This window comes from Aotus nancymaae, unplaced genomic scaffold (genome assembly GCF_030222135.1).
Source record: "Aotus nancymaae isolate 86718 unplaced genomic scaffold, 86718_ANA_hifiasm-v0.15.2.pri h1tg000003l, whole genome shotgun sequence".
NCBI lineage: Eukaryota > Metazoa > Chordata > Mammalia > Primates > Aotidae > Aotus > Aotus nancymaae.
In genome coordinates this window covers 36,180,163-36,203,782 of record NW_026988414.1, presented here as the reverse complement: position 1 = coordinate 36,203,782, position 23,620 = coordinate 36,180,163, and the positions used below count along the sequence as shown (strand labels likewise).

General features: G+C 42.1%; 1 protein-coding gene across 6 annotated transcripts in view; it reads left to right on the top strand.

Moving 5' to 3' along the window:
• MELK (maternal embryonic leucine zipper kinase) overlaps positions 1–23,620 on the top strand; it is a 148,710-nt gene that overhangs the window by 3,250 nt on the left and 121,840 nt on the right. For 4 of the 6 annotated variants that reach the window (XR_010343903.1, XM_064379979.1, XM_064379970.1 and 1 more), the window contains exons 2-7: positions 6,021–6,116; positions 7,355–7,440; positions 12,315–12,431; positions 15,447–15,590; positions 17,498–17,566; positions 19,692–19,787. Coding sequence is in view for 5 of the 6 variants with exons in the window: in XM_064379979.1 (XP_064236049.1) it covers positions 6,059–6,116; positions 7,355–7,440; positions 12,315–12,431; positions 15,447–15,590; positions 17,498–17,566; positions 19,692–19,787 (570 nt within the window). In the remaining variant the exon portion in view is untranslated. The remainder of the gene's footprint in view (positions 1–6,020; positions 6,117–7,354; positions 7,441–12,314; positions 12,432–15,446; positions 15,591–17,497; positions 17,567–19,691; positions 19,788–23,620) is intronic. The other 2 variants (XM_064379974.1, XM_012463386.3) reach the window with 1 other exon arrangement.

The window sequence follows — 23,620 nt, the reverse complement described above, 5'->3', positions numbered from 1 at the left end:
TGAGTCACCGTGCCCAACCTGCTCTTTCTCTTTCATCTCCTGTATCAGGGCTCTAGAGATTTCTCAGCCTTAGGTTGAGCTCTATACTTTTACTGTTTTTATCATCTTTTTTTTTTTTGAGACGGAGTTTCACTCTTGTTACCCAGGCTGGAGTGCAATGGCGTGATCTCGGCTCACTGCAACCTCCGCCTCCTGGGTTCAGGCAATTCTCTTGCCTCAGCCTCCCGAGTAACTGGGATTACAGGCACGCGCCACCATGCCCAGCTAATTTTTTGTATTTTTAGTAGAGACGGAGTTTCACCATGTTGACCAGGATGGTCTCGATCTCTTGACCTCGTGATCCACCCACCTCGGCCTCCCAAAGTGCTGGGATTACAGGCGTGAGCCACCGTGCCCGGCCTTTATCATCTTTTGTAATTTCTTAGTCCTATGATTCCTGTTTTTTTTTAGGATGAGGTTCCAGTTCATTCCCACATTTGCCCCACTGACAAATGCCCTTTAAAATGTTTCTGAATTAGTGTTGCTGTTAAAAGTAGTTTTAATCCTATGCCTTGAGGCACCCAGTGAGAATAAATTTGTCCTCTGTGGTATCTCCTTGCCGTAAGTAACTTTTGCTACTCCAGTGGAAGCAGAATGTTTCATTTTCTATCAACAATTTTCCCTCAGCACTAGGACCTGACCTTGCTGCTTCTAATGTTTACCTGCCCTATTCATGCAGATTTCGTTAGGTTAAATGTTCAATCTACTTATTAAGTTGGTCCAGTGTGATCTCTTCCTAGGAAGTGACTTGATATCGTTTATTGTATCAGAATGTCTTTTTGCATGTTATCTTTTTGTGTACTATTTCTGCTTTGACATTGAAGACTGAACCCTGTTTGTTAAGCTGATTTTTTTCTTGAAAAAAAAAATTTTTTTTTTTTTTTGAGACAGAGTTTCGCTCTTGTTGCCCAGGCTGGAGTGCAATTGCGTGATCTTGGCTCACTGTAACCTCCACCTCCCAGATTCAAGCGATTTTCCTGCCTCAGCCTCCCTCATAGCTGGGATTATAGGCATGCGCCACCATGCCCAGCTAATTTTGTAGTTTTGGTAGAGACAGGGTTTCTCCATGTTGATCAGGCTGGTCTTGCCCTCCCGACCTCAGGTGATCCACCTGCCTTGGCCTCCCAAAGTGTTGAGATTATAGGTGTGAGCCACCGCGCCCGGATTTTTCTTGGATTTTGATATTTTTCCTTCTAAAGCTTCTGCTCTAGTTTTCTTTTCTTTTTTTTTTTTTTTTTAATTTTTTTATAAAGATGGGGTTTCACCATGTTGGCCAGGCTGGTCTTGAACTCCTGACCTCAGGTGATCCACCCACCTCAGCCTCCCAAAGTGCTAGGATTACAGGTGTGAGCCACTATACCTGGCCTCTGCTCTAGTTTTCTATTGATTGACCAATTTTTTTTTTTTTTTTTTTGAAGAAGAGTCTCGCTCTGTTGCCCAGGCTGGAGTGCAGTGGCACGATCTCTGCTCACTGCAACCTCCGCCTCCTGGATTCAAGCAACTCTTTTTTTTTTTTTTGAGACGGAGTTTCACTCTTGTTACCCAGGCTGGAGTGCAATGGCGCGATCTCGACTCACCGCAACCTCCGCTTCCTGGGTTCAGGCAATTCTCCTGCCTCAGCCTCCCGAGTAGCTGGGACTACAGGCACGCGCCACCGTGCCCAGCTAATTTTTTGTATTTTTAGTAGAGACGGGGTTTCACCATGTTGACCAGGATGGTCTTGATCTCTTGACCTCGTGATCCACCCGCCTCGGCCTCCCAAAGTGCTGGGATTACAGGCGTGAGCCACTGCGCCTGGCCTCAAGCAACTCTTCTGCCTCAGCCTCTTGAGTAGCTGGGACTACACGCACGTGCCACCAAGCCCGGCTAATTTTTTTTTTTTTTTTTTTTTTATAGAGACAGGGTTTCACCATGTTGGCCAGGCTGGTCTCGAACTCTTGACCTCAGGTGATCCGCCCACCTCGGCCTCTCAAAGTGCTGGGATTACAGGCGTGAGCCACCATGCCCGGCCTTATTTTCGTATTTTTAATAGAGATGGGAGCCGGGCACGTTGGCTCACACCTGTAATCCCAGCACTCTGGGAGGCTGAGGTGGGCGGATCATGAGGTCAGGGGTTTGAGACTAGCCTGACCAACATGGTGAAACTCGGTCTCTAAAAAAAATACAAAAAAATTAGCCGGGCTTGGTGGTGCACACCTATCATCCCAGCTACTTGGGAGGCTGAGGCAGGAGAATTACTTGAACCCAGGAGGCAGAGGTTGGGGTGAGTCAAGAGTGCGCTATTGCACTCCAGCATGGGTGACAGAGCGAGACTCCGTCTCAAAAAAAAAAAAAAGCATGCAGTTTATAGGATATATGGCCGGGCCTGGTGGCTCACACCTATAATCTCAGCACTTTGGGAGGCCGAGGCGGGTGAATCAAGAGGTCAAGAGAAGCGGGGCGCGGTGGCTCACGCCTGTAATCCCAGCACTTTGGGAGGCCGAGGTGGGTGGATCACGAGGTCAAGAGATCGAGACCATCCTGGTCAACACGGTGAAACCCCGTCTCTACTAAAAATACAAAAAATTAGCTGGGCATAGTGGCGCGTGCCTGTAATCCCAGCTACTTAGGAGGCTGAGGCAGGAGAATTGTCTGAACCCAGGAGGCGGAGGTTGCAGTGAGCCGAGATCGCACCATTGCACTCCAGCCTGGGTAACAAGAGCGAAACTCCGTCTCAAAAAAAAAAAAAGAGGTCAAGAGATCGAGACCATCCTGGTCAACATGGTGAAACCCCATCTCTACTAAAAATACAAAAAATTAGCTGGGCTTGGTGGCGCAAGCCTGTAGTCCCAGCTACTCAGGAGGCTGAGGCAGGAGAATTGCTTGAACCCAGGAGGCAGAGGTTGCAGTGAGCCGAGATCACGTCATTGCACTCCAGCCTGGGTAACAAGAGCAAAACTCTGTCTCAAAAAAAAACCAAAAAACAAAAATAGAGATGGGGTTTCACCATATTGGACAGGCTGGTCTTGAACTCCTGACCTTGTGATCTGTCCGCCTCAGCCTCCCAAAGTGCTGGGATTACAGGTATGAGCCACCATGCCTGACCTTTTTAATTTTTTTATTTTTTGAGATGGAATCTCGTTCCCATCATGCGGACTGGAGTTTAGTGGTGCGATCTCGGCTCACTGCAACCTCCACCTCCCGGGCCGAGTGAACAATTCTCCTTCCTCAGCCTCCCAAATAGCTGGGATTACAGGTGACTACCACCATGCCGAGCTAATTTTTGTATTTTAATAGAGATGGGGTTTCTCCATGTTTCTCCTGTTCTCAAACTCCTGACCTCAGGTGATCCACCCACCTCCGCCTCCCAAAGTGCTGGGATTACAGGCATAAGCCACTGTGCCTGGCTGGCTTTTTACTTGCTGATAATAATTTACCTTTTCTCTCCAAGTAAAATGATTCATGGAATCAGTGTTTCAGGCATTGAAAAATGATATTTTAAAAATGTCTTTTGTGGTTCTTGGGGTTTTGATAACTTCAGATTTTTCTCCACCTCAATTTAAGAAGGCTGCCTATCATTGTATGAAGGGCCTACTCTCTTACTCTGTCTTCTTTTATAAGCTCACCACACTTCTGAGGTCGAACTCACACTCTAGGTCTTTGAAATTCATGGCCATTATTAAGGCTTAGTAACAGAACTTAGTAATATGCTTGTCACTCAGTTCTGGAGAAGGACAGGGTGAAGAACACAGAAACTGAAGGTAGTTTACATGATACCTGCCACTCATCAATCTGAGCTTTAAACAGGCTTGTTTGGCCGGCGCGGTGGCTCACGCCTATAATCCCAGCACTTTGGAAGGCCAAGGAGGGTGGATCACCTGAGGTCAGGAGTTTGAGATCAGCCTGGCCAATATGGCAAAACCCAGTCTCTACTAAAAATACAAAAATTAGCCTGGTGTGGTGGTGTGTGCCTGTAGTCCCAGCTACTCGGGAGGTTGAGGCAGGAGAATTGCTTGAACCTGGGAGGTGGAGGTTGCAGTGAGCTGAGATTGTGCCACTGCACTCCAACCTGGGCAACAGAGTGAGGCTCCATCTCAAACAAACAAACAAACTAGCCGTAAGTGGTGGCATGTGACTCCTGACCTCAAGTGATCCACCTGCCTCAGCCTCCCAAAGTGTTGGGATTACAGGTGTGAGCCATTGCACCTGGCCCTGACTAGTTTTCTATTTTTTGTAGAGACAAGGTCTTGCTATATTGCCCTGGCTGGTCTTGAACTCTAGGCCTCAAGTAGTCCTCCTGCCTTGGCGTCCCAAATTGCTGGGATTATAGATGTGAGCCACCATGACCAGCTATCGTTATGCATCTTCCTTTTGCCACTCCCAGTTGTAGGTTTGGCATGGGTAAGACCTTAGCTATCTATGTTTTAAACATTTCAAATATTTGTCTTTTACTTTTTTTTTTTTTTTTTTAATTTTTTGAGATGGAGTCTTGCTCCGTTGCCTAGGCTGGAGTGCAGTGTCTTGATCTCGGCTCACTGCAACCTCCGCCTCCTGGGTTCAAGCAATTCTCTTGCCTCAGCCTCCCGAGTAGCTGGGACTACAGGCGTGCACCACCATGCCTAGCTAATTTTTGTATGTTTAATAGAGACGGGGTTTCACCATGTTGGCCAGGCTGGTCTCTAACTCCGGACCTCGTGATCCGCCCTCCTTGGCCTCCCAAAGTGCTGGGATTACAGGCGTGAGCCACCGCGCCCCCCCAGCCTTTTACTTTTAAGTCTTTACTATTATTGATTTGGTATGGTGTGAGCTAGAGTTCCAATGTTTTTTTTTTTTTTTCCCTCACCTCATGGCTAACCAGTTGTCCCAGCTCCAGATCTGCATTTCCATCACCTGTTACCTCTAAAGCAGTTTCAGTTCAGTACCTGTCCACTTTTACTTCCTCTGGGATCTTTGCACCTAAATTCCCTCTTTCTGGAATATTCTCCCTTTAATTCTTTGTGGGCTATGACTCTTTTTTTTGTTGTTGTTTTTTAAGAGACAGGGTTTCTCCATGTTGGTCAGGCTGGTTTCGAACTCCTGACCTCAGGTGATCCACCCGCCTTGGCCTTCCAAAGTGCTCGGATTCCAGGCGTGAGCCACCGCACTCGGCCTTAGTGGGCTATGACTCTTAAGGCCTATAGGCCAAAGACCACATCTGTAGTAAAAATCATTAGATGTATTTAGCTTGCTGCAGCAAGAGAAACCATACTCCTGAGAATTTTGGGTAGTCTCAGAGTGAGTTGAAAGGGGCAGATGAGGGAAGAATGAGGTGGGGCTAAGGATGTATTTGAAGAGAATGAAATCAGCCAAATAAAGGATCTTTATTTTAACAGCCTTGTATGGAAACATTGTTTACATGGTCATGTTCAGGTTCTATTGAAACCATTGTTCAAGTTTTGATAGGAATATCACAGTCTGATTACCCGCAGGGCTGATTTTCTCAATTCTCATCCTTTGAATTAGAGCTTGGCTTAGATGTTACCTTCTCAGAAACCACTTTTACTTATTTTTATTTCAGTATTTATTATAAATTATAATAATGTTTTTTGAGACGCAGTCTTGCTTTGTCACGGAGACTGGAGTACAGTGGCGTGATCTCAGTTCGCTACAACCTCCGCCTCCTGGGTTCAAGCAATTCTCCTGCCTCAGCCTTCTGAGTAGCTGGGATTGCAGGCGTACGCCACCACGCCCGGCTAATCTTTGTATTTTTAGTAGAGATGGGGGTTTCACCATGTTGACCAGGCTGATCTTGAACTCCTGACCTTGTGATCTGCCCATCTCGGCCTCCCAAAGTGCTGGGATTACAGGCATGAGCCACCATGCCCGACCTATAAATTATAATTATTACTTTGTTGTCTACTTACTTGCCTTTGTCTTCTCCACTAGAATATACTGCTATAAGAATGGTGGAGATGATCCGATATCATTTCATTTATTGATTATGTACTATCTCTGTCTTCCAGGATCTTTTTCTAATTCTGACTAAACTTCCAAGAGGACTATGAAAGATTATGATGAACTTCTCAAATATTATGAATTACATGAAACTATTGGTACAGGTAATTGTTATTTTTTTTGAGGCAGTGGATAAATCAGCTATTTGAGAGCATAGATTATTGGGAAGGCATGAGCTTTTTAGTGTAACCCATATAGTTTTAAAATTCTTCTACTTACTTCAGTAAGATAAAGTGGCACAAGCAGAGAGGAGAGTAGTAGGAGAAGCCCTGTAGGTTATTGCAAGGACTTTGACTTTTATTCTAAATATTTCTTTTATTTCTTGACTTTTATTCTAAATAAAAGTCATTGGAGAGTTTTGAGCTAAGAGGTAATCTGACCTTTGTTTTTATAGAGTTGCTCTGGCTGCTTGGTAGATAAAAGGCTGGGTGAGGGAGGGCAAGAGCAGAGGCAGAGATATGTTAGGAGGCTATTGCAATAATTCAGGTGTTGATGCTAGAGATGATGGTGGCATGGATGAGGGTGAGGTAGTAAAAGCAATGAAAGGGGTGGGATTTTATACACTTTACACATATATATACACCCCTATGTGTGTGTTTTTTTATTAAGGTATAACATATAGTAAAATATGCAAAGTACATTAATCTCAGTAGAGTTTTACACATGTATTTGTATACACATACCCATATATTCCCTGCTCAGATCAAGACATAAACCATTTCCAGGGAGTACCTGCCCAGTTTCCCAAGGTAATCATTGATATATTTTGAAGACAGAGCCAATGGGATTTATTGGGGTGCTAGAGAGAGAGAGAAGGGCTAAGAATGGTTCCAGGGTTTTTGGCCTGAGAACCAAGGAAAATGGAGTTGCCCTTTGTTGAAATAAAGAAGACCATGAGAGAGACTACTGGAAAGTTCTTTTTGGAAATGTTAATTTGGAGATTTCTTTTAGCTCCCTGAGTGGAGATGTTTATCCAGCTTTTGATCCAGTTTTGAAACATAATTGCTTATCTTCAAAGTTTTAAAACTGAGTGGCCTCAGGAACTTTATATTGTATTCTAGCAGTGTTAATTATAAAGGAAATGTAATTGCGTTGTTAATCATAAAGCAAATTTCTAAAGTGAATTCTGTTTTCTTTTTGATTACAAAGTTAGAGATAATACTATCATGGTAAAAAAATAAAAACCTTCAGCTGGACATTGGATAAGAGGAAGCAACAAAAACAAAAGCCAAAAACTTACAGGAAAATTTGGCTTGATAGAGTCTTTTAAAATTATTATATATAAAAAGGTGTTTGTGCCTGAGTCCTTGATTATCTTTTCATAATACATTTTCCTACTTAGGTGGCTTTGCAAAGGTCAAACTTGCCTGCCATATCCTTACTGGAGAAATGGTAGCCATAAAAATCATGGATAAAAACACACTAGGGGTAAGTTTAAATTTATTTTAAAAATACTCTACTTATAGATCAGTTTTGTGAATTAAAACCTGAATTGTTCTAATGTTCTAGTTACTGATCTTAGAATATTATTTTTATAGCTTTTAAAAACATATAGGCTGGGCGTGGTGGCTCACGCCTGTAATCTCACCACTTTGGGAGGCCAAGGCAGATCACCTGAGGTCGGGAGGTCGAGACCATCCTGACCAACATGTAGAAACCCTGTGTCTACTAAAAATACAAAATTAACTGGCCGTCGTGGCGCATGCCTGTAATCCCAGCTACTTGGGAGGCTGAGGCAGGAGAATCACTTGAACCCAGGAGGTGGAGGTTGTGGTGAGCCGAGATCATGCCATTGCACTCCACTTTTGGCAACAAGAGTGATACTCCGTCTCAAAAAAAAAAAAAAACCCAAAAAAGTACAGATCTGTGGTTTGAAAAAGTAATCTGAGGGAAAGGATTACTTTGTCCTTCAGATTTTAATGCAGGGCAATTATACATATTTGAAGTCTGTAGCATCCATTTGTCGTCTGTAGTCTGTCGGCGTTTCTGGATATTAATATGTCCCATCTTTATTTTATTTATTTTTTTTGAGACGGAATCTGTCACCTAGGCTGGAGTGCAGTGGTATGGTCTCAGCTTACTGCAACCTCTGCCTCCTGGGTTCAAGCGATTCTCCTGCCTCAGCCTCCCAAGTAGCTGGGACTACAGGCACGTGCCACCACACCTGGCTAATTTTTGTATTTTTAGTAGAGATGGGGGTTTCACCATATTGTGCAGAATGGTCTCCAACTCCTGATCCACGAGATCTGCCTACCTTGGCCTCCTAAAGTGCTGGGATTACAGGTGTGAGCCACTGTGCCTGGCCCCCATCTTAATTTTCTTACAATACTCTTACTAAATGTAAATCTGTTTTGTAGAATAGATAAGTAGATAGATAAATGTTATGTCCTAGCTTTTTTTTTTTTTTTTTTTGAGACAGAGTCTTGCTTTGTAGGCTGGAGGGCAGTTGCACAATCACAACTCACTGTAGCCTAAACCTGCCAGGCTCAAGCTATCCTCCTGCCTCAGCCTCCTGAGTGGCTGTGACCAGAGGCACGTGCCACCCGCACAGCTAATTTTTAAAAATTTTTCTAGAAACAAGGTCTCACTATGTTGCCTAGGCTGGTCTCAAACTCCTGGCCTCAAGCAATCTTCCCATCTCAGCCTCCCAAAGTGCAGGGAGTACAGGCATGAGCCACTGTACTTGGCCTATCTCAGCATTTTATTCAAAATGGCTTTAGAAGTTATCTCACAAAATCCTTTTCCTAATCAACCTCTTTTTCCTCTATGTGAATTCTTCCAGGATGAACAGCTTGTTACCTCCTAAAGCAGCACATTCAATTTGTGGGCTTGGCTACAATGTATAAAAAGTTACTTTTTTTTTTTTTTTTTTTTGAGACAGAGTCTCACTCTGTTGCCAGGCACCAGGCTGGAGTGCTATGGCGCGAACTCGATCTCGGCTCACTGCAACCTACGCCTCCTGGGTTCAAGCAATTCTCCTGCCTCAGCCTCCCCAGTAGCTGGAACAACAGGTGCACACCACCACGCCCCGCTAATTTTTGTATTTTTAGTAGAGAAAGGGTTTCACCATGTTGGCCAGGATGGTCTCGATCTTGACCTTGTGATCCGCCTGCCTCGGCCTCCCAAAGTGCTGGGATTACAGGTGTGAGCCACTGTGCCCGGCCCAAAAAGTTACTTTTAAATTCAGATAAAGCCTGTCTTTTTTGGTGTTTTTTTGGGGGGCCTCTGTATCCTTTCCAGTGTTTGAAGTTACCTTGAGTTATCTTTTTTTTCTAAATCCTTCCACCTTTATTTATTTATTTTTGTTTGTTTGTTTGTTTGTTTGAGACAGTCTTGCTCTCACCCAGGCTGCAGTGCAGTTCTACCATCTCGGCTCACTGCAACCTCTGCCTCCCAGGTTCAAGCAATTCTCCTGCCTCAGCCACCTGAGTAGCTGAGACTACAGGCACACGCCATCACCCCTGCTAAGTTTTGTGTTTTCAGTAGAGACAAGATTTCATCATGTTGGCCATGCTGGTCTTAAACTCCTGACCTCAAGTGATCCACCTACCTTGGCCTCCCAAAGTGCTGGGATTACAGGTGTGAGCTACTGCTTCCGGCCTAACATTTAATAAATGTTCTTAATTACCAAACATAAAAAATAATTTTTGGTTGGGTGTGGTAGCTTATGCCTATAATTCCAGTCCTTTGGGAAGCTGAGGTCAGAGGATTGCTTGAGGCCAAGAGTTTGAGACTAGCCTGGGCAATATGTCAAGACTTGTCTCTACGAAAAAATAATAATAAAAAATTAGCCAGGTGTGGTTGTGCACGCCTGTAATCCCAGTTACTCTGGAGGTGGTGGTGAAAGGATTCCTTGAGCCCAGTAGGTTGAGGTTGCAGTGAACTGTGATTGCACCACGGGACTCTATCCTGGGCAACAGAGCAAGAGCTTGTCTAAAAAATATATTTTTTTGTTTTTTTATTGTTAGAATGAGACGATGCTTAACATCAATTGTTACTGACTTTTTTAATTTTTAAGGATATAAGTTCTGATTAACACATATAAATAAGTCAAAGGGAGCCAGGCCTAGTGGCTCACACCTGTAATCCCAGCACTTCGGAAGGGCAAGGTGGGTGGATTGCCTGAGCTTAGGAATTTGAGACCAGGCTGGACAAGGTGGTGAAACCCCTTCTTTACAAAAAATACAAAAAAAAATAGCCAGACATGGTGGTACACACCTGTAATCCAAGCTACTTCGGGCGCTGAGGTGGGAAAATCATTTGAGTCTGGGAGGTTGTGGTGCAGTGAGCCAAGATGGCGCCATTGCACTCCAGACTGGGTGACAGAGCAAGACCTTGTCTCCAAAAAAAAAAGTCAAAGAGAGTGTAAGTAGTTTTGTTATAGCAATGTCATTAAATTCTTTGAATTTATTCCTAAATATATGCTAAGATCATACGGTGATCTATATAAGAAATTATTTTTAATTATCTGTCAGCAGGCAATTCAGGCTATTATTCAATTTTTTTGTTTTATTCAATATTTTGTATTTATTAATCTAAGAAAAAAGCATTAAAACCATTTTTCTTGAGCATTTAAACATGAGTATCAATTTGATTAATTCCTTTAAGCAATTTAAATTTCAATTATAACTTTAGTATGACTTACTCACTTTAACACTTCAAATACTGAAATAGCAAACAAAATGTTATTACAAAATTCGTTATCACAGTAATACTCAAAACTTATTCTAAAGCACCAGTATGACATTAATTCATTATTTCTAAACTTGTTTTTATATTTTCTATTGTTATTATGCTTATTTTAGTTATTTCCTAGGATTTTAATAATATTTTGATTACTTCCGTGTTTTTAGTCATCAGGCTTCCTCTCCATAAAGAAGGAAAAAAGATTATCATATTAAGATAGTCAAAGTGGCCTGGCGCGGTGGCTCACGCCTGTAATCCCAGCACTTTGGGAGACTGAGGTGGGCGGATCACGAGGTCAAGAGATCGAGACCATCCTGGCCAACATGGTGAAACCCCATCTCTATTTAAAAAAAAAAAAGGAAAAGAAAAGATAGTCAAAGTTATAGATCATTCTTTGTCAAGATGTGACATCTAGTTGCATAGTCCTGGGTAATTGGAACCTGAGCCACTGGCCATTAGATGGTGTCTTATTTTATTTTATTTTTGAGATGGAGTCTTGCTCTGTCACCCAGGCTGGAGTGCAGTGGCGTGATCTCAGCTCACTGCAGCCTCCACCTTCTGGGTTCAAGCAATGCTGCCTCAGCCTCCTGAGTAGCTGGGATTACAGGCGCCTGCCACTGTGCCTGGCTAATACTTGTGTTTTTAGTAGAGATGGAGTTTCACTATGTTGGCCAGGCTGGTTTGTACTCCTGAACTCGTGATCTGCCTGCCTCAGCCTCCCAAAGTGCTGGGATTACAGGCAAGAGCCACCGCGCCCTGCCGGAGTCCCTTTTTGTAATGAAGTTTTACTTATTACTTGATGGTACTGATAGGTTTTTGTCCTTTAAAGTTTTTTCGGCTTGGCTTATCTTCCTCTCCCCACCTACCTTTTTATTTTGAAAGTTTCCAGCTGGGTGCAGTGGCTCATGCCTGTAATCCCAGCACTTTGGGTGGTTGAGGCAGGTGTATCACAAGGTCAGGAGATTGAGACCATCCTGACTAACACGATGAAACCCTGTCTCTACTAAAAATACAAAAAATTAGCCGGGCATGGTGGCACGCACTTGTAGTCCCAGCTCCTGAGGAGGCTGAGGCAAGAGAATCGCTTGAATCTGGGAGGTGGAGGTTGCAGTGAGCTGAGATCGCGCCACTGCACTCCAGCCTGGATGACAGAGTGAGATCTGTCTCAAAAAAAAGAGAAACTTTCAAGACCCCAGAAAAGATAGGAGACAGACTGTGGTGAATACCCACATACCTTTCACCTAAGTTCACTGGTTTTTTGCTCAGCGTACTTCTTAAATGATGTTGCTGAGGCTGAAAGTGGTAGCTCAGGCATGATAACTGAGTGGTGTTTCCATCATTTTCCCTGTTTGGAAAGCTTACCTTCTAGGGAGTCTGAGATTCTTTTCTGGATGTTGTACTATTGACCCATATTGAACTTGTCTTTCATAAACTCTCTAATGCCCTTTTTATGTATGTGCAAATAGGTACGTTTTGTTATATTTTTCTGTAGTGTGAACAATATATGTTGGGGCTTTTGATAGCTTTTGCTACTTAATATTAAAGCTGTTAGTATTGGAGCTTGGAACACCACCTGAATAAGTTTATTGCTCATTCCATATGATGTTTTGTCACAGAGTGATTTGCCCCGAATCAAAGCGGAGATTAATGCCTTGAAGAACCTGAGACATCAGCATATATGTCAACTCTACCATGTGCTAGAGACAGCCAACAAAATATTTATGGTTCTTGAGGTTAGTAGTATGTTCTAGAGACCTGAAAACATTTGGTCACTTAATAGTAAAAGACAAAAGTACATTTCACCTGAAAGTTTAGAATAGATGTTAAGTGGCTTATCTGTTTTGCTCCATTTGTAACAATTTAGATCAAGTAGATGTATATAATAAATTGGAGATTCAGTATAAATGTCATCTTTCTAATACACCCCTAATGGGGTAGTATGGTTTAGTAGATAGAATATGTTAGAATTTGCTCCCAGAGGGAAAGACTCATTCCAGTTTTGTATGGTATATTAATTCCCTAGGGCTGTTGGAACAAATTACTACAGACTTGGTGGCTTAAAGCTACAGAAACTTATTGTCTCACAGTTTTGGAGGTTTGAAGTCCGAAATCAAAATGTGGGCAAGGCTGGTTCCTTCTGGAGGTTCTGAGGGGGAATCTGTTTCCTCCCTCTTTCCTAGTTTCTGGTAGTTAATGGCAGTGCTTGACACTCCTTGGTTTATAGATGCACCACTCCCATCTTGGCCTCTGCCTTCAAAGGGCGTTTTCCTCTCTGTGTAGCTGTGTCTCTGTCCAAATTTCTCTCTTCTTAAAAGGCCGCAAGGATTAGGCTTACCCAGATCCAAAAACAGTTCAACCCACAGCACATGGTAGCTTCCGGTGTCTGTTATGTAAATCAAACAATTTCAAGTTTTAACCTGCCCTTTTTGTCTTGAAAGATGTCTTTAGAACTTATATTATTCAACTTATTTTGTTTTTGTTAGTCTCAGCCAAATAATATGCAAAAGGCTGATCTCAAACTTCTGACCTCAGGCAATCTGCCCACCTCGGCCTCCCGAAGTGCTTAGGATTACAGGAATGAGCCACTGCGCCTGGCCCTCAAATTTTCTTTTCTCTGAGTCATTTACGTACTTTTCTTGTGTCTCTTGTAGATACCTACGTATATTTTATACATATGTGTATTTTATATGTGTTTGTGTAGCTTACTGGTTTCTGTCACACAAATGGTCACAAATTTTAGTATTACTTTGCATTTTGCTTTTTTCCCATGTAACATTTTATCTTAGAGACCATCTATGCACATTCAGATATTTTAGACGTTTTTGTCTTTATTTTGCATTTCTTTATTTGAAAATACGAAGTAGGCTGTTTTTGTAAAACTTATTGGATAACATTAAAACATTTACTGTTGAGGTATAATTTACATATAATAAAATATACACATTAGGTATGCAGTTTGACAAATGTGTATACTTATGTACCTCCTACCCCAGTCAAAATATAAAACATCTGTCACCTCAGAAAGTTTTCTCCAGCCCTTATGAAATTTTCCATGTAATCATAACCACCCTGCCCTTACCAGCAACTACTCATCTGATTTCTATCACTGCAGGTTAGTTTAATCTGCTCTAGAATGTGATATAAATGACTCATACAGTATTCTTTCGATTATTCTTTTGTTTGGCTTTTTTTCCTCAGCATAATACTTTTGCAAGCCACTATATCAATCCATACTCTTTTATTAACTTAATACTGGCATTGTTCCATATCAGTTTGTAAAGAGCTTCCTCTTTTTTTTTTAATTACTGCCTAGAATTCCATTCCATGTCATATATAGTATCAGCATTTAGGTCTAAATGCTGGTGTTCCCCACAAATTCATATGTTGAAACTTAATCCCCAGTGTGATAGTATTAAGAGGTGGGGTTAAGGAGGTGATTAGGTCATGAGAGCAGAGCCCTTATGCATGGGATTAGTGCCCTTATACAAGAGGCTTTAGGGGGCCTATTTGCTCCCTTCTACCACATGAGAATACATAGCACATGCCAACTGTAAGCAACAGGACCTCACTAGACACTGAATCTACTGGCACCTTGATGTTAGACTTCCCAGCCTTCAGAACTGTGAGCAGTACATTTCTGTTGCTTAGAAATGACCCAGCAAAAAAAAAAAAAAAAAAAAAGAAATGACCCAGCATAAGGTATTTTGTTATAGCAGCCCAAATGGACTAAGACAGTTGTTTCTAGTCTTTTGCTTTTACAAATACTGCTGCTGTAGTAAATGCTTTAAGGTACTTTGTTGTTGTTGTTGTTGTTTGTTTTTTGCGACAGAGTCTCACTCTGTCACCCAGGCTGGAGTGCAATGGCACGATCTCAGCTCACTGCAACCTCCACCTCCTGGGTTCAAGTGATTCTCTTGCCTCAGCCTCCCAAGTAGCTGGGATTACAGGTGCCCACCACCATGCTGGCTAATTTTTTGTATTTTTAGTAGAGACAGGGTTTCACCATGTTGGCCAGGCTAGTCTCGAACTCCTGACCTCAAGTGATCTACCTGCCTTGGCCTCCCAAAGTGCTGGGATTACAGTATGTGAGCCACTCTGCCTGTCCAAGGTACTGTTTTTTGATATGAGTGAGTACATCTGTAAGAGCAATAACTAAATGTGCAACTGTGAGGTCAAATCTGTATGCATTTGTAATTTTAATTGATATTGCTAAAATGAAAACCCAGCTTACAGAAAAGTGGGGCTGCCCTGGAAAAGGGATGGGAAGCCTCGAGCTTTGTGCTCTGGTGCCTGTTCTGCAGCCTCTGAGATACCTCTGTAGACCTGGGCTCCTGGTACAGATTTAAAACCACTGGTCTTTGGGATGGAGAAACAATAATTATTGCTGGGTTTTAAAATTTCAGGTAATTACACTAAATGAGAGTGCATTAAGATGAGAATGGGTTTTAATACTTTGCTATAAAAATATAAAACCCTGGGTGAGCTTTTTAAAATCACAGTGGTAGTTGGTTTTACTTCTACTTACTGTAATAAAACTGTTCGAGGAAAGAGTTATTGTTCTCATTCCCGGAGTCATTATTGACTTGTTTGATCCTGAGAGTGTATTTTTGAATATGCTTTACTCAGTTCCCTTGCTTATAAAGTCAAATTAATAATATCTCTGAGTTAAGTGTACTTTTTTGTTTTAAATTTCCATGAAGTGATTTTTGTAAGTTGTAACAATATCTGTGATTCTGTTGCTGTTGAAGTACTGCCCTGGAGGAGAGCTATTTGACTACATAATTTCCCAGGATCGCCTGTCGGAAGAGGAGACCAGGGTTGTCTTCCGTCAGATAGTATCTGCCATCGCTTATGTGCACAGCCAGGGCTATGCTCACAGGGACCTCAAACCAGTAAGTGACTGCATCACAGTTAGATGCTTACCTGAGAGTTCAACATCATTTACCTGTTATTTTTAGGTTTCCAAATGATCTGTTTAGGTATCTGTCTTAGGTTTGCTTCTTTTTGTTGTTGTTGTTCCCATCATAATCTATGACATTTCTTACTTTTACTATTTTTAGTACAGATGGGGTTTCACCATGTTGGCCAGGCTGGTCTCGAACTCCTGACCTCAGGTGATCCAACTATCTTGGCCTTCCAAAGTGTTGGGATTACAAACATGAGCCACTACACTTGGCCTTTTTTCCTCTTACTTTTGACTTTTGGAAGTTTTTTTTTTTTTCTGTTGTCCAGACAGGAGTGCAGTAGTGTAATTTTGTCTTACTGCAGCTTTGACCTCCAGGGCTCCAGTGATCCAACCACCTCAGTCTCTTAAGTAGCTGGGAGGACAGGTGCACACCACTATGCCTAGTTTTTTTTTTTTTGGAGACAGAGTCTCACTCTGTTGCCTAGGCTGGAGTACAGTGGCACGATCTCAGCTCACTGCAACCTCCACCTCCCAGGTTCAGGTGATACTCCTGCCTCAGCCCAGCTAGTAGCTGGGATTACAGGCATGCATCACCATGCCCGGCTAATTTTTGTATTTTTAGTAGAGATAGGGTTTCACCATGTTGGCTAGGCTGGTCTCCACCATGCCTAGCCAGTTTTTTAATTATTTGCAGAGATGGGGTTTCACCATGTTGCCCAGGCTGGTCTTGAACTCCTGAGCTCAAGGTATCCTTTTGCCCTGGCCTCCCAAAGTGCTGGGATTACAGATGTGAGCCACTACTCCTGGCCTTGGTAGGCTTTTTGGATGCAGTTATGAGCATTTTGCATATCTGTCAATTGTGTGTGACTTTATAAATGTCTTTTTTTGTTTTTTTTTTGAAACAAGTTCTCACTGTGTCACCCAGGCTGGAGTGCAGTGGCATGATCAGGGCTCACTGTAGTCTCAATCTCTTGGGCTCAAGTGTTCCTCCCAACTCAGCCCCCCGAGTAGCTGGGACTACAGGTGTATGCCACCATGCCCAGCTAATTTTCTGTATTTTTGTTTTATTTCATTTTATTTATTATTATTTTTTTTTTGAAAACTGAGTCTTGCTCTGTTACTCTGGCTGGAGTGCAGTGGTGTGATCTTGGCTCACTGCAACCTCTGCCTCCCGGGTTCAGGTGATTCTCCTGCCTTAGCCTCCCGAGTCGCTGGAATTACAGGTGCTCACTACCATGCCTGGCTAATTTTTGTATTTTTAGTAGGCATGGGGTTTCACCACATTGGCCAGGCTGGTCTTAAACTCCTGACTTCAAGTGATCTGCCTGCCTCAGCCTCTCAAAGTGCTGGGATCACAGGTGTGAGCCACCACATCTGGCCGGAAACTATCTTTTTCCATCTGTTTATACTGAACTCGTCAATTTGAACTCACTCTTTTGGTTTATATTTGCTTTTGGCACAAATTGTGTTTGCTTGTAGTTGACCCTCAGAACACCAAGGAGGAAATGGTTTATGCTAGTGAGTCTTGTGGGGAAGTGATAGAGTGATCAACATTCCTCCTCTTTTCCCTTCTATACATCTTGTCATTTTGTTAATTTCTAGTCATTTTTGGTTTGTTGTACCCATACTTTTTAATAGAAACAACTTTAAATCATTTTTACTCATTTTAATTAATTAATTTATTTAAAAAAATGAGACCAGGTCTTGCTGTGTTGCCCAGGCTGGTCTTGAACACCGGGTTCAAATGATCCTCTCATTTCTGCCTCCCAAAGTGCTGGGATTACTGGCATGAGTTTCCACACCTGGCCTTAAATCATTTTTAGAAATAGCTAGAAGTGGGGTGTGATATAAGGAAGTCCGTATATGGTTATCAAAATATCTTTGTTTTCCCAGGAAAATTTGCTGTTTGATGAATATCATAAATTGAAGCTGATTGACTTTGGTCTCTGTGCAAAGCCCAAGGTAAGTGCAGAAATAAAATCCATCTATGTTCTTTGTAAATGTGTTTATTTCTTAGTGTGTGATTTGATCCTGACTTCCACTTAGTCTTTATTGAGCTTGGTTACATCCATTGAGAAGAATGTTAAATTTCATTTCTGGTATCAGTAGTTTTTGTAAGTTCTCTAGATGATCATAATATGCAATCAAGATTGAGAGTCACTGCCCTACTTCCAGGGTTGGTTCTGCTGAAGACTAGATATACTGTGAGAATTTACAGTACTGAGGTGACTTGAGGCTATTACAGCAGGAATGCTGACTTGACTATGTGCTTGCAGTTTGAGTGTATTGCCACTAGATGATGCCTTTGTTTGTTTAGATAAAAGTTGAGAATTAGTGCAAATCTATTATCCAAATGGTTCTATAACTAACAGTTACATTTTGAGAAACAATCCCCTTTCCTTTTAGAAGAAGGAAAAAGCCCATATGCACTTCTAAATTTATAACTGTTATATATTTCCTTAGTTTGCATTCCATGGTTAAGTATTGGTGTTCTCCAGCATAACTTCTCTTTGAGGTGACTTTGAACTTTCTAGCTCTGCTGTCTGCAGCACATCTCCTGTGTGGCTGCCTGTTGGAGGCTTCCTCTGGAGTTCTCTAATCATGGTACTCACAGTCTCTAAAATGAGCTGTCTACACTCATTAAGAATGTTGAAATTGCAGACTTGTCTCAGGATTTTGTAGTCCCATGACTGTTTCCTGCCCCGATCAGAATTAGCTAGGTGCAAAGGGAAGCAGATTTTGCCCCTTTGGCAGAATGTCTGATTTTTTTCTGATTCTTCTCTCCCTCCCTTGGCTCTTCAGAGACTCTCAGTGGAAACTTTTTCTTGGAACCAAATGCTAGAAGGCAGGAAGGCAGGATTTTTATTTTTTATTTTTTTATTTTTTTTATTGGCGGACATATAAAGAGAAAACATACTTTAAACAGATAAACTGGTTTAAGTCATAAGTCGTTCTCCACGGGAGGGAGTGGAGAAGGTTTGTGACAGACCCTGTGAGCCTTCATTTATGGCTGCCACGGATTACCCACACAGACACCATCTAAGAAAGTGGGGTTGCCTGGGAGAGGCCTCAGCCTTCTTCTGAGGAGCACATTCATGGGCATGTTGTTTCAGTTGTAAATGACATCTCACAATTTCACAAATCCTTTGCCAGCTGTAAGAACTCTATACAGCTGTTGGACTGTAGCTTTGTTTTCATTATGTCTTGGTATTTCTGTGGGAGGGCAGAGAAGGATGAGCAGATTTCTCATTTTAACAGATCTGGAAGCTAAGGGAGTGATTTGTCTTATACTGCATCTAGAAAACAGGCATTCAAGGCACTGTTTTATGTAACATATTGCTTTTTCCCCTCTAAGAAAATAGAAGCTCTTCTGTATTTGTAAAGATTTGATACTGGAAATAAGTTCCAGTAAATAAATTCTTTTTCCCCCTGGAATACTTGGGGATGGAAAGACATGGGTGTTTGGATATATGCTAGGCTGATTATTATGTATATGAGTATTTAGGGAAGTATGAACCTGATTTGACTGAGCTAAGGGGAAAAGGATTTCTTCATGCCAGCTTGTAGTCGTGTTGGGAATCTAGAGAAACAGAGACCACACATGCATGCACACATGTACACACAGAGTATTGTATTGGTTGTAGAAATCCTTTATTATGTGGGGTAGTTCTTCATCTAGCTTCTCTTTGCTTGTGCTCAAAGAATATTTATCGGCCAGGTGCACTGGCTCATGCCTATAATCCCAGCAGTTTGGGAGGCTAAGGTGGGCGGATCACCTGAGGTCAGGAGTTTTGAGACTAGCCTGGACAATGTGGCAAAACTCCATCTCTACCAAAAATACAAAAATTAGTTGGGCATGGTGGCGCACTGGGTGCTTGTAATCCTGGCTACTCGGGAGGCTTAGGCAGGAGAATTGCTTGAATCCAAGAGGCGCAGGTTGCAGTGAGCCAACATCGTGCCACTGCACTCCAGCCTGGGTGATAGAGTGAGACTTTGTCTCAAAACAGAACAAAAAAAAAGAATGTTTATCAAGGTTTTATTCTCTTAAGGGCTATAATTAATAAGTGTTTCATTTTTATCTTATTAGCAGGGTAACAAGGATTGTCATCTACAGACATGCTGTGGGAGTCTGGCTTATGCAGCACCTGAATTAATACAAGGCAAATCATATCTTGGATCAGAGGTAATTATTTATTCATTAATTCATTATATAATCAACAGACATTTATCTTGGTGACCTGTAGTGAGTCAGGCACTGTGCATTGGGGGTGTAATGATGAAGTAAGAAATAATCTTATTAATCAAAGAGTTCAGTGTATTTGGAGAGTGACATATGTATACTTATAAATGAAGTGAATGCCTTGCAATAAATATAGTAATACATAATATACTTATGAAGCAGGGATATTTCTGGTGTCCTTGTTGTGGTTGCTTTTGTATTTTTTTTTTTTCCTTTTTTTTTTTTTTTATTGCATTTTAGGTTTTGGGATACATGTGAAAAACATGCAAAGTTGTTGCATAGGTGCATTCATGGCAGTGTGATTTGCTGCCTCCCTCCCCCTCACCCATATCTGGCATTTCTCCCCATGCTATCCCTCCCCAACTCCCCCTCCCGCTGTCCCCCCTACTCCCCCGCAACAGACCCCCGTGTATAGTGCTCCCCTCCCTGTGTCCATGTGTTCTCCTTGTTCAACACCCTCCTATGAGTGAGAACATGTGGTGTTTGGTTTTGTGTTCTTGTGTCAGTTTGCTGAGGATGATGGTTTCCAGGTTCATCCATGTCCCTACAAAGGACGCGAACTCCTCATTTTTAATGGCTGCATAATATTCCATGGTGTATATGTGCCACATTTTTCCTGTCCAGTCTATCATTGATGGGCATTTGGGTTGGTTCCAGGTCTTTGCTATTGTAAACTGTGCTGCAATGAACATTCGTGTGCATGTGTCCTTATAGTAGAACGATTTATAATCCTTTGGATATATGCCCAGTAATGGGATTGCTGGGTCAAATGGAATTTCTATTTCGTTGAGCAATGAACATTCGTGTGCATGTGTCCTTATAGTAGAACGATTTATAATCCTTTGGATATATGCCCAGTAATGGGATTGCTGGGTCAAATGGAATTTCTATTTCTAGGTCCTTGAGGAATCGCCACACTGTTTTCCACAGTGGTTGAACTAATTTACACTCCCACCAACAGTGTAAAAGTGTTCCTATTTCTCCACATCCTCTCCAGCATCTATTTTCTCCAGATTTTTTAATGATCGCCATTCTAACTGGCGTGAGATGGTATCTCAATGTAGTTTTGATTTGCATTTCTCTAATGACCAGTGATGATGAGCATTTTTTCATATGTTTGTTGGCCTCTTGTATGTCTTCTTTTGTAAAGTATCTGTTCATATCCTTCGCCCATTTTTGAATGGGCTTGTTTGTTTTTTTCTTGTAAATCTTTTTTAGCTCGTTGTAAATTCTGGATATCAACCCTTTGTCAGAAGGGTAGGCTGCAAAAATTTTTTCCCATTCTGTTGGTTGCCGATTCACTCTATTGACTGTTTCTTTTGCCGTGCAGAAGCTGTGGAGTTTGATTAGGTCCCATTTGTCTATTTTGGCTTTTGTTGCCAATGCTTCTGGTGTTTTGGTCATAAAGTCCTTGCCTACGCCTATGTCCTGAATGGTTTTGCCTAGGTTTCCTTCTAGTGTTTTTATGGTGTTAGGCCTTATGTTTAAGTCTTTAATCCATCTGGAGTCAATTTTAGTGTAAGGTGTCAGGAAGGGGTCGAGTTTCTGCTTTCTGCATATGGTTAGCCAGTTTTCCCAACACCACTTATTGAACAGGGAATCCTTTCCCCATTGCTTGTTTTTATCAGGTTTGTCAAAGATCGGGTGGTTGTAGATATGTTGTGTCGCCTCCGACGCCTCTGTTCTGTTCCATTGGTCTAGATCTCTGTTTTGGTACCAGTACCATGCTGTTTTGATTACCGTAGCCTTGTAGTAGAGTTTGAAGTCCGGTAGTGTGATGCCTCCTGCTTTGTTCTTTTTTTTTTTTTTTTTTTTTTTTTTTGAGACGGAGTTTCGCTCTTGATACCCAGGCTGGAGCGCAATGGCGCGATCTCGGCTCACCGCAATCTCCGCCTCCTGGGTTCAGGCAATTCTCCTGCCTCAGCCTCCTGAGTAGCTGGGATTACAGGCACGCGCCACCGTGCCCAGCTAATTTTTTGTATTAGTAGAGACGGGGTTTCACCATGTTGACCAGGATGGTCTCGATCTCTTGACCTCGTGATCCACCCGCCTCGGCCTCCCAAAGTGCTGGGATTACAGACTTGAGCCACCGCGCCCGGCCCTTTTTTTGCTTAGAATTGACTTGGCTATGCGGGCTCTCTTTTGGTTCCATATGAAGTTTAAGGTGGTTTTTTCCAGTTCTGTGAAGAAGGTCATTGGTAGCTTGATGGGGATAGCGTTGAATCTGTAAATTACTTTGGGCAGTATGGCCATTTTCATGATATTAATTCTTCCTAACCATGAACATGGAATGTTTCTCCATATGTTTGTGTTCTCTCTTATTTCGTTGAGCAGTGGTTTGTAGTTCTCCTTGAAGAGGTCCTTTACATTCCTTGTTAGTTGTATTCCTAGGTATTTTATTCTCTTTGTAGCAATTGTGAATGGCAGTTCGTTCTTGATTTGGCTCTCTTTAAGTCTGTTATTGGTGTATAGGAATGCTTGTGATTTTTGCACATTGATTTTGTATCCTGAGACTTTGCTGAAGTTTGCTTTTGTATTAAATAGTGCTATAGTTTGGACTGGTTTGTCCAGCTGGATAGAACAAAAGACCAAGTAGCTGGAGTTATAGACATACACCACCACGCCTGGCTAATTTTATATTTTTAGTAGAGATGGGGTTTCACCATGTTGGCCAGGCTGGTCTCGAACTCCTGATCTCAAATGATCCACCCACCTCGCCTCCCAAAGTGCTGGGATTATAGGTGTGAGTCACCATGCCCGGTCCCTCTTGTGGTATTTGATGAGGTCATGTAGTTCACATTTTCCTGTGCAACCTCTTTGCTTTGAATTTTTTGTTTGTTGTTTTTTGAGATGGAGTCTCACTCTGTTGCCCAGGCTAGAGTGCCATGGTGGGATCTTAGCTCACTTCAACCTCTGCCTTCCAGGTTCAAGTGATTCTCCTGCGTCAGCTTCCCGAGTAGCTGGAATTACAGGTGCCTGCCACCACACCTGGCTAAATTTTGTATTTTTAGTAGAGACAGAGTTTCACCATGTTGACCAGGCTGGTCTCAAACTCCTGACCTCAGGTGATCCACCTGTCTCAGCCTCCCAAAGTGCTGATATTACAGGCTTGAGCCACTGCACCTGATCTGCTTTGAATCTAATGCCATGGATGAGTGTCATGCCATCACGCCTCAATTTATAGATTGAATATTTGACATCTCTGAGGCACAAATGGTCAATTTCTGACCTTCTACAACTTGGAAGAGTAATGAGGTGTTTTCTTCAAAGCAAATTGTTTACTTGAGGGATCATAATAGAGTCCTAATAATTTGATATGATTTGGTAGATAGGACTAGGGGTTAGATTTGGGTTACCTTCCCATTGTCTTACGTTCTTATCATGCCAAATCCAGCCTAGCCTACTGGAAATTATTTTCTATTGAATGTTAGAGTCCAAGTAGAGGAGAATGCATTGAACTGGTAGTATAAGTACTACCCAGATATGTGATGCTGCTCAAGTTGTTTTAACTCTGTTTTCTCTTTCTTTGTTTCTTTTCTTTCTTTGTTTTCTTCTTTCCTCTTTTTCTTTTTTCTTAAACTTTCCTAAGCCTGGGAGGCAAATGTTGCAGTGAGCTGAGATTATACCACTGCACTCCAGCCTAGGTGAAAGGGTAAGGCCCTGTCTCCAAAAACAAAAAAAAAATTTCCTAAGGCTCAAATGAGAGTAAGAGCTATGACTTCTCCTTAGCTAATGGTGGCATCATTACCGACAAAGGTCAAATACTGCTTGAATAA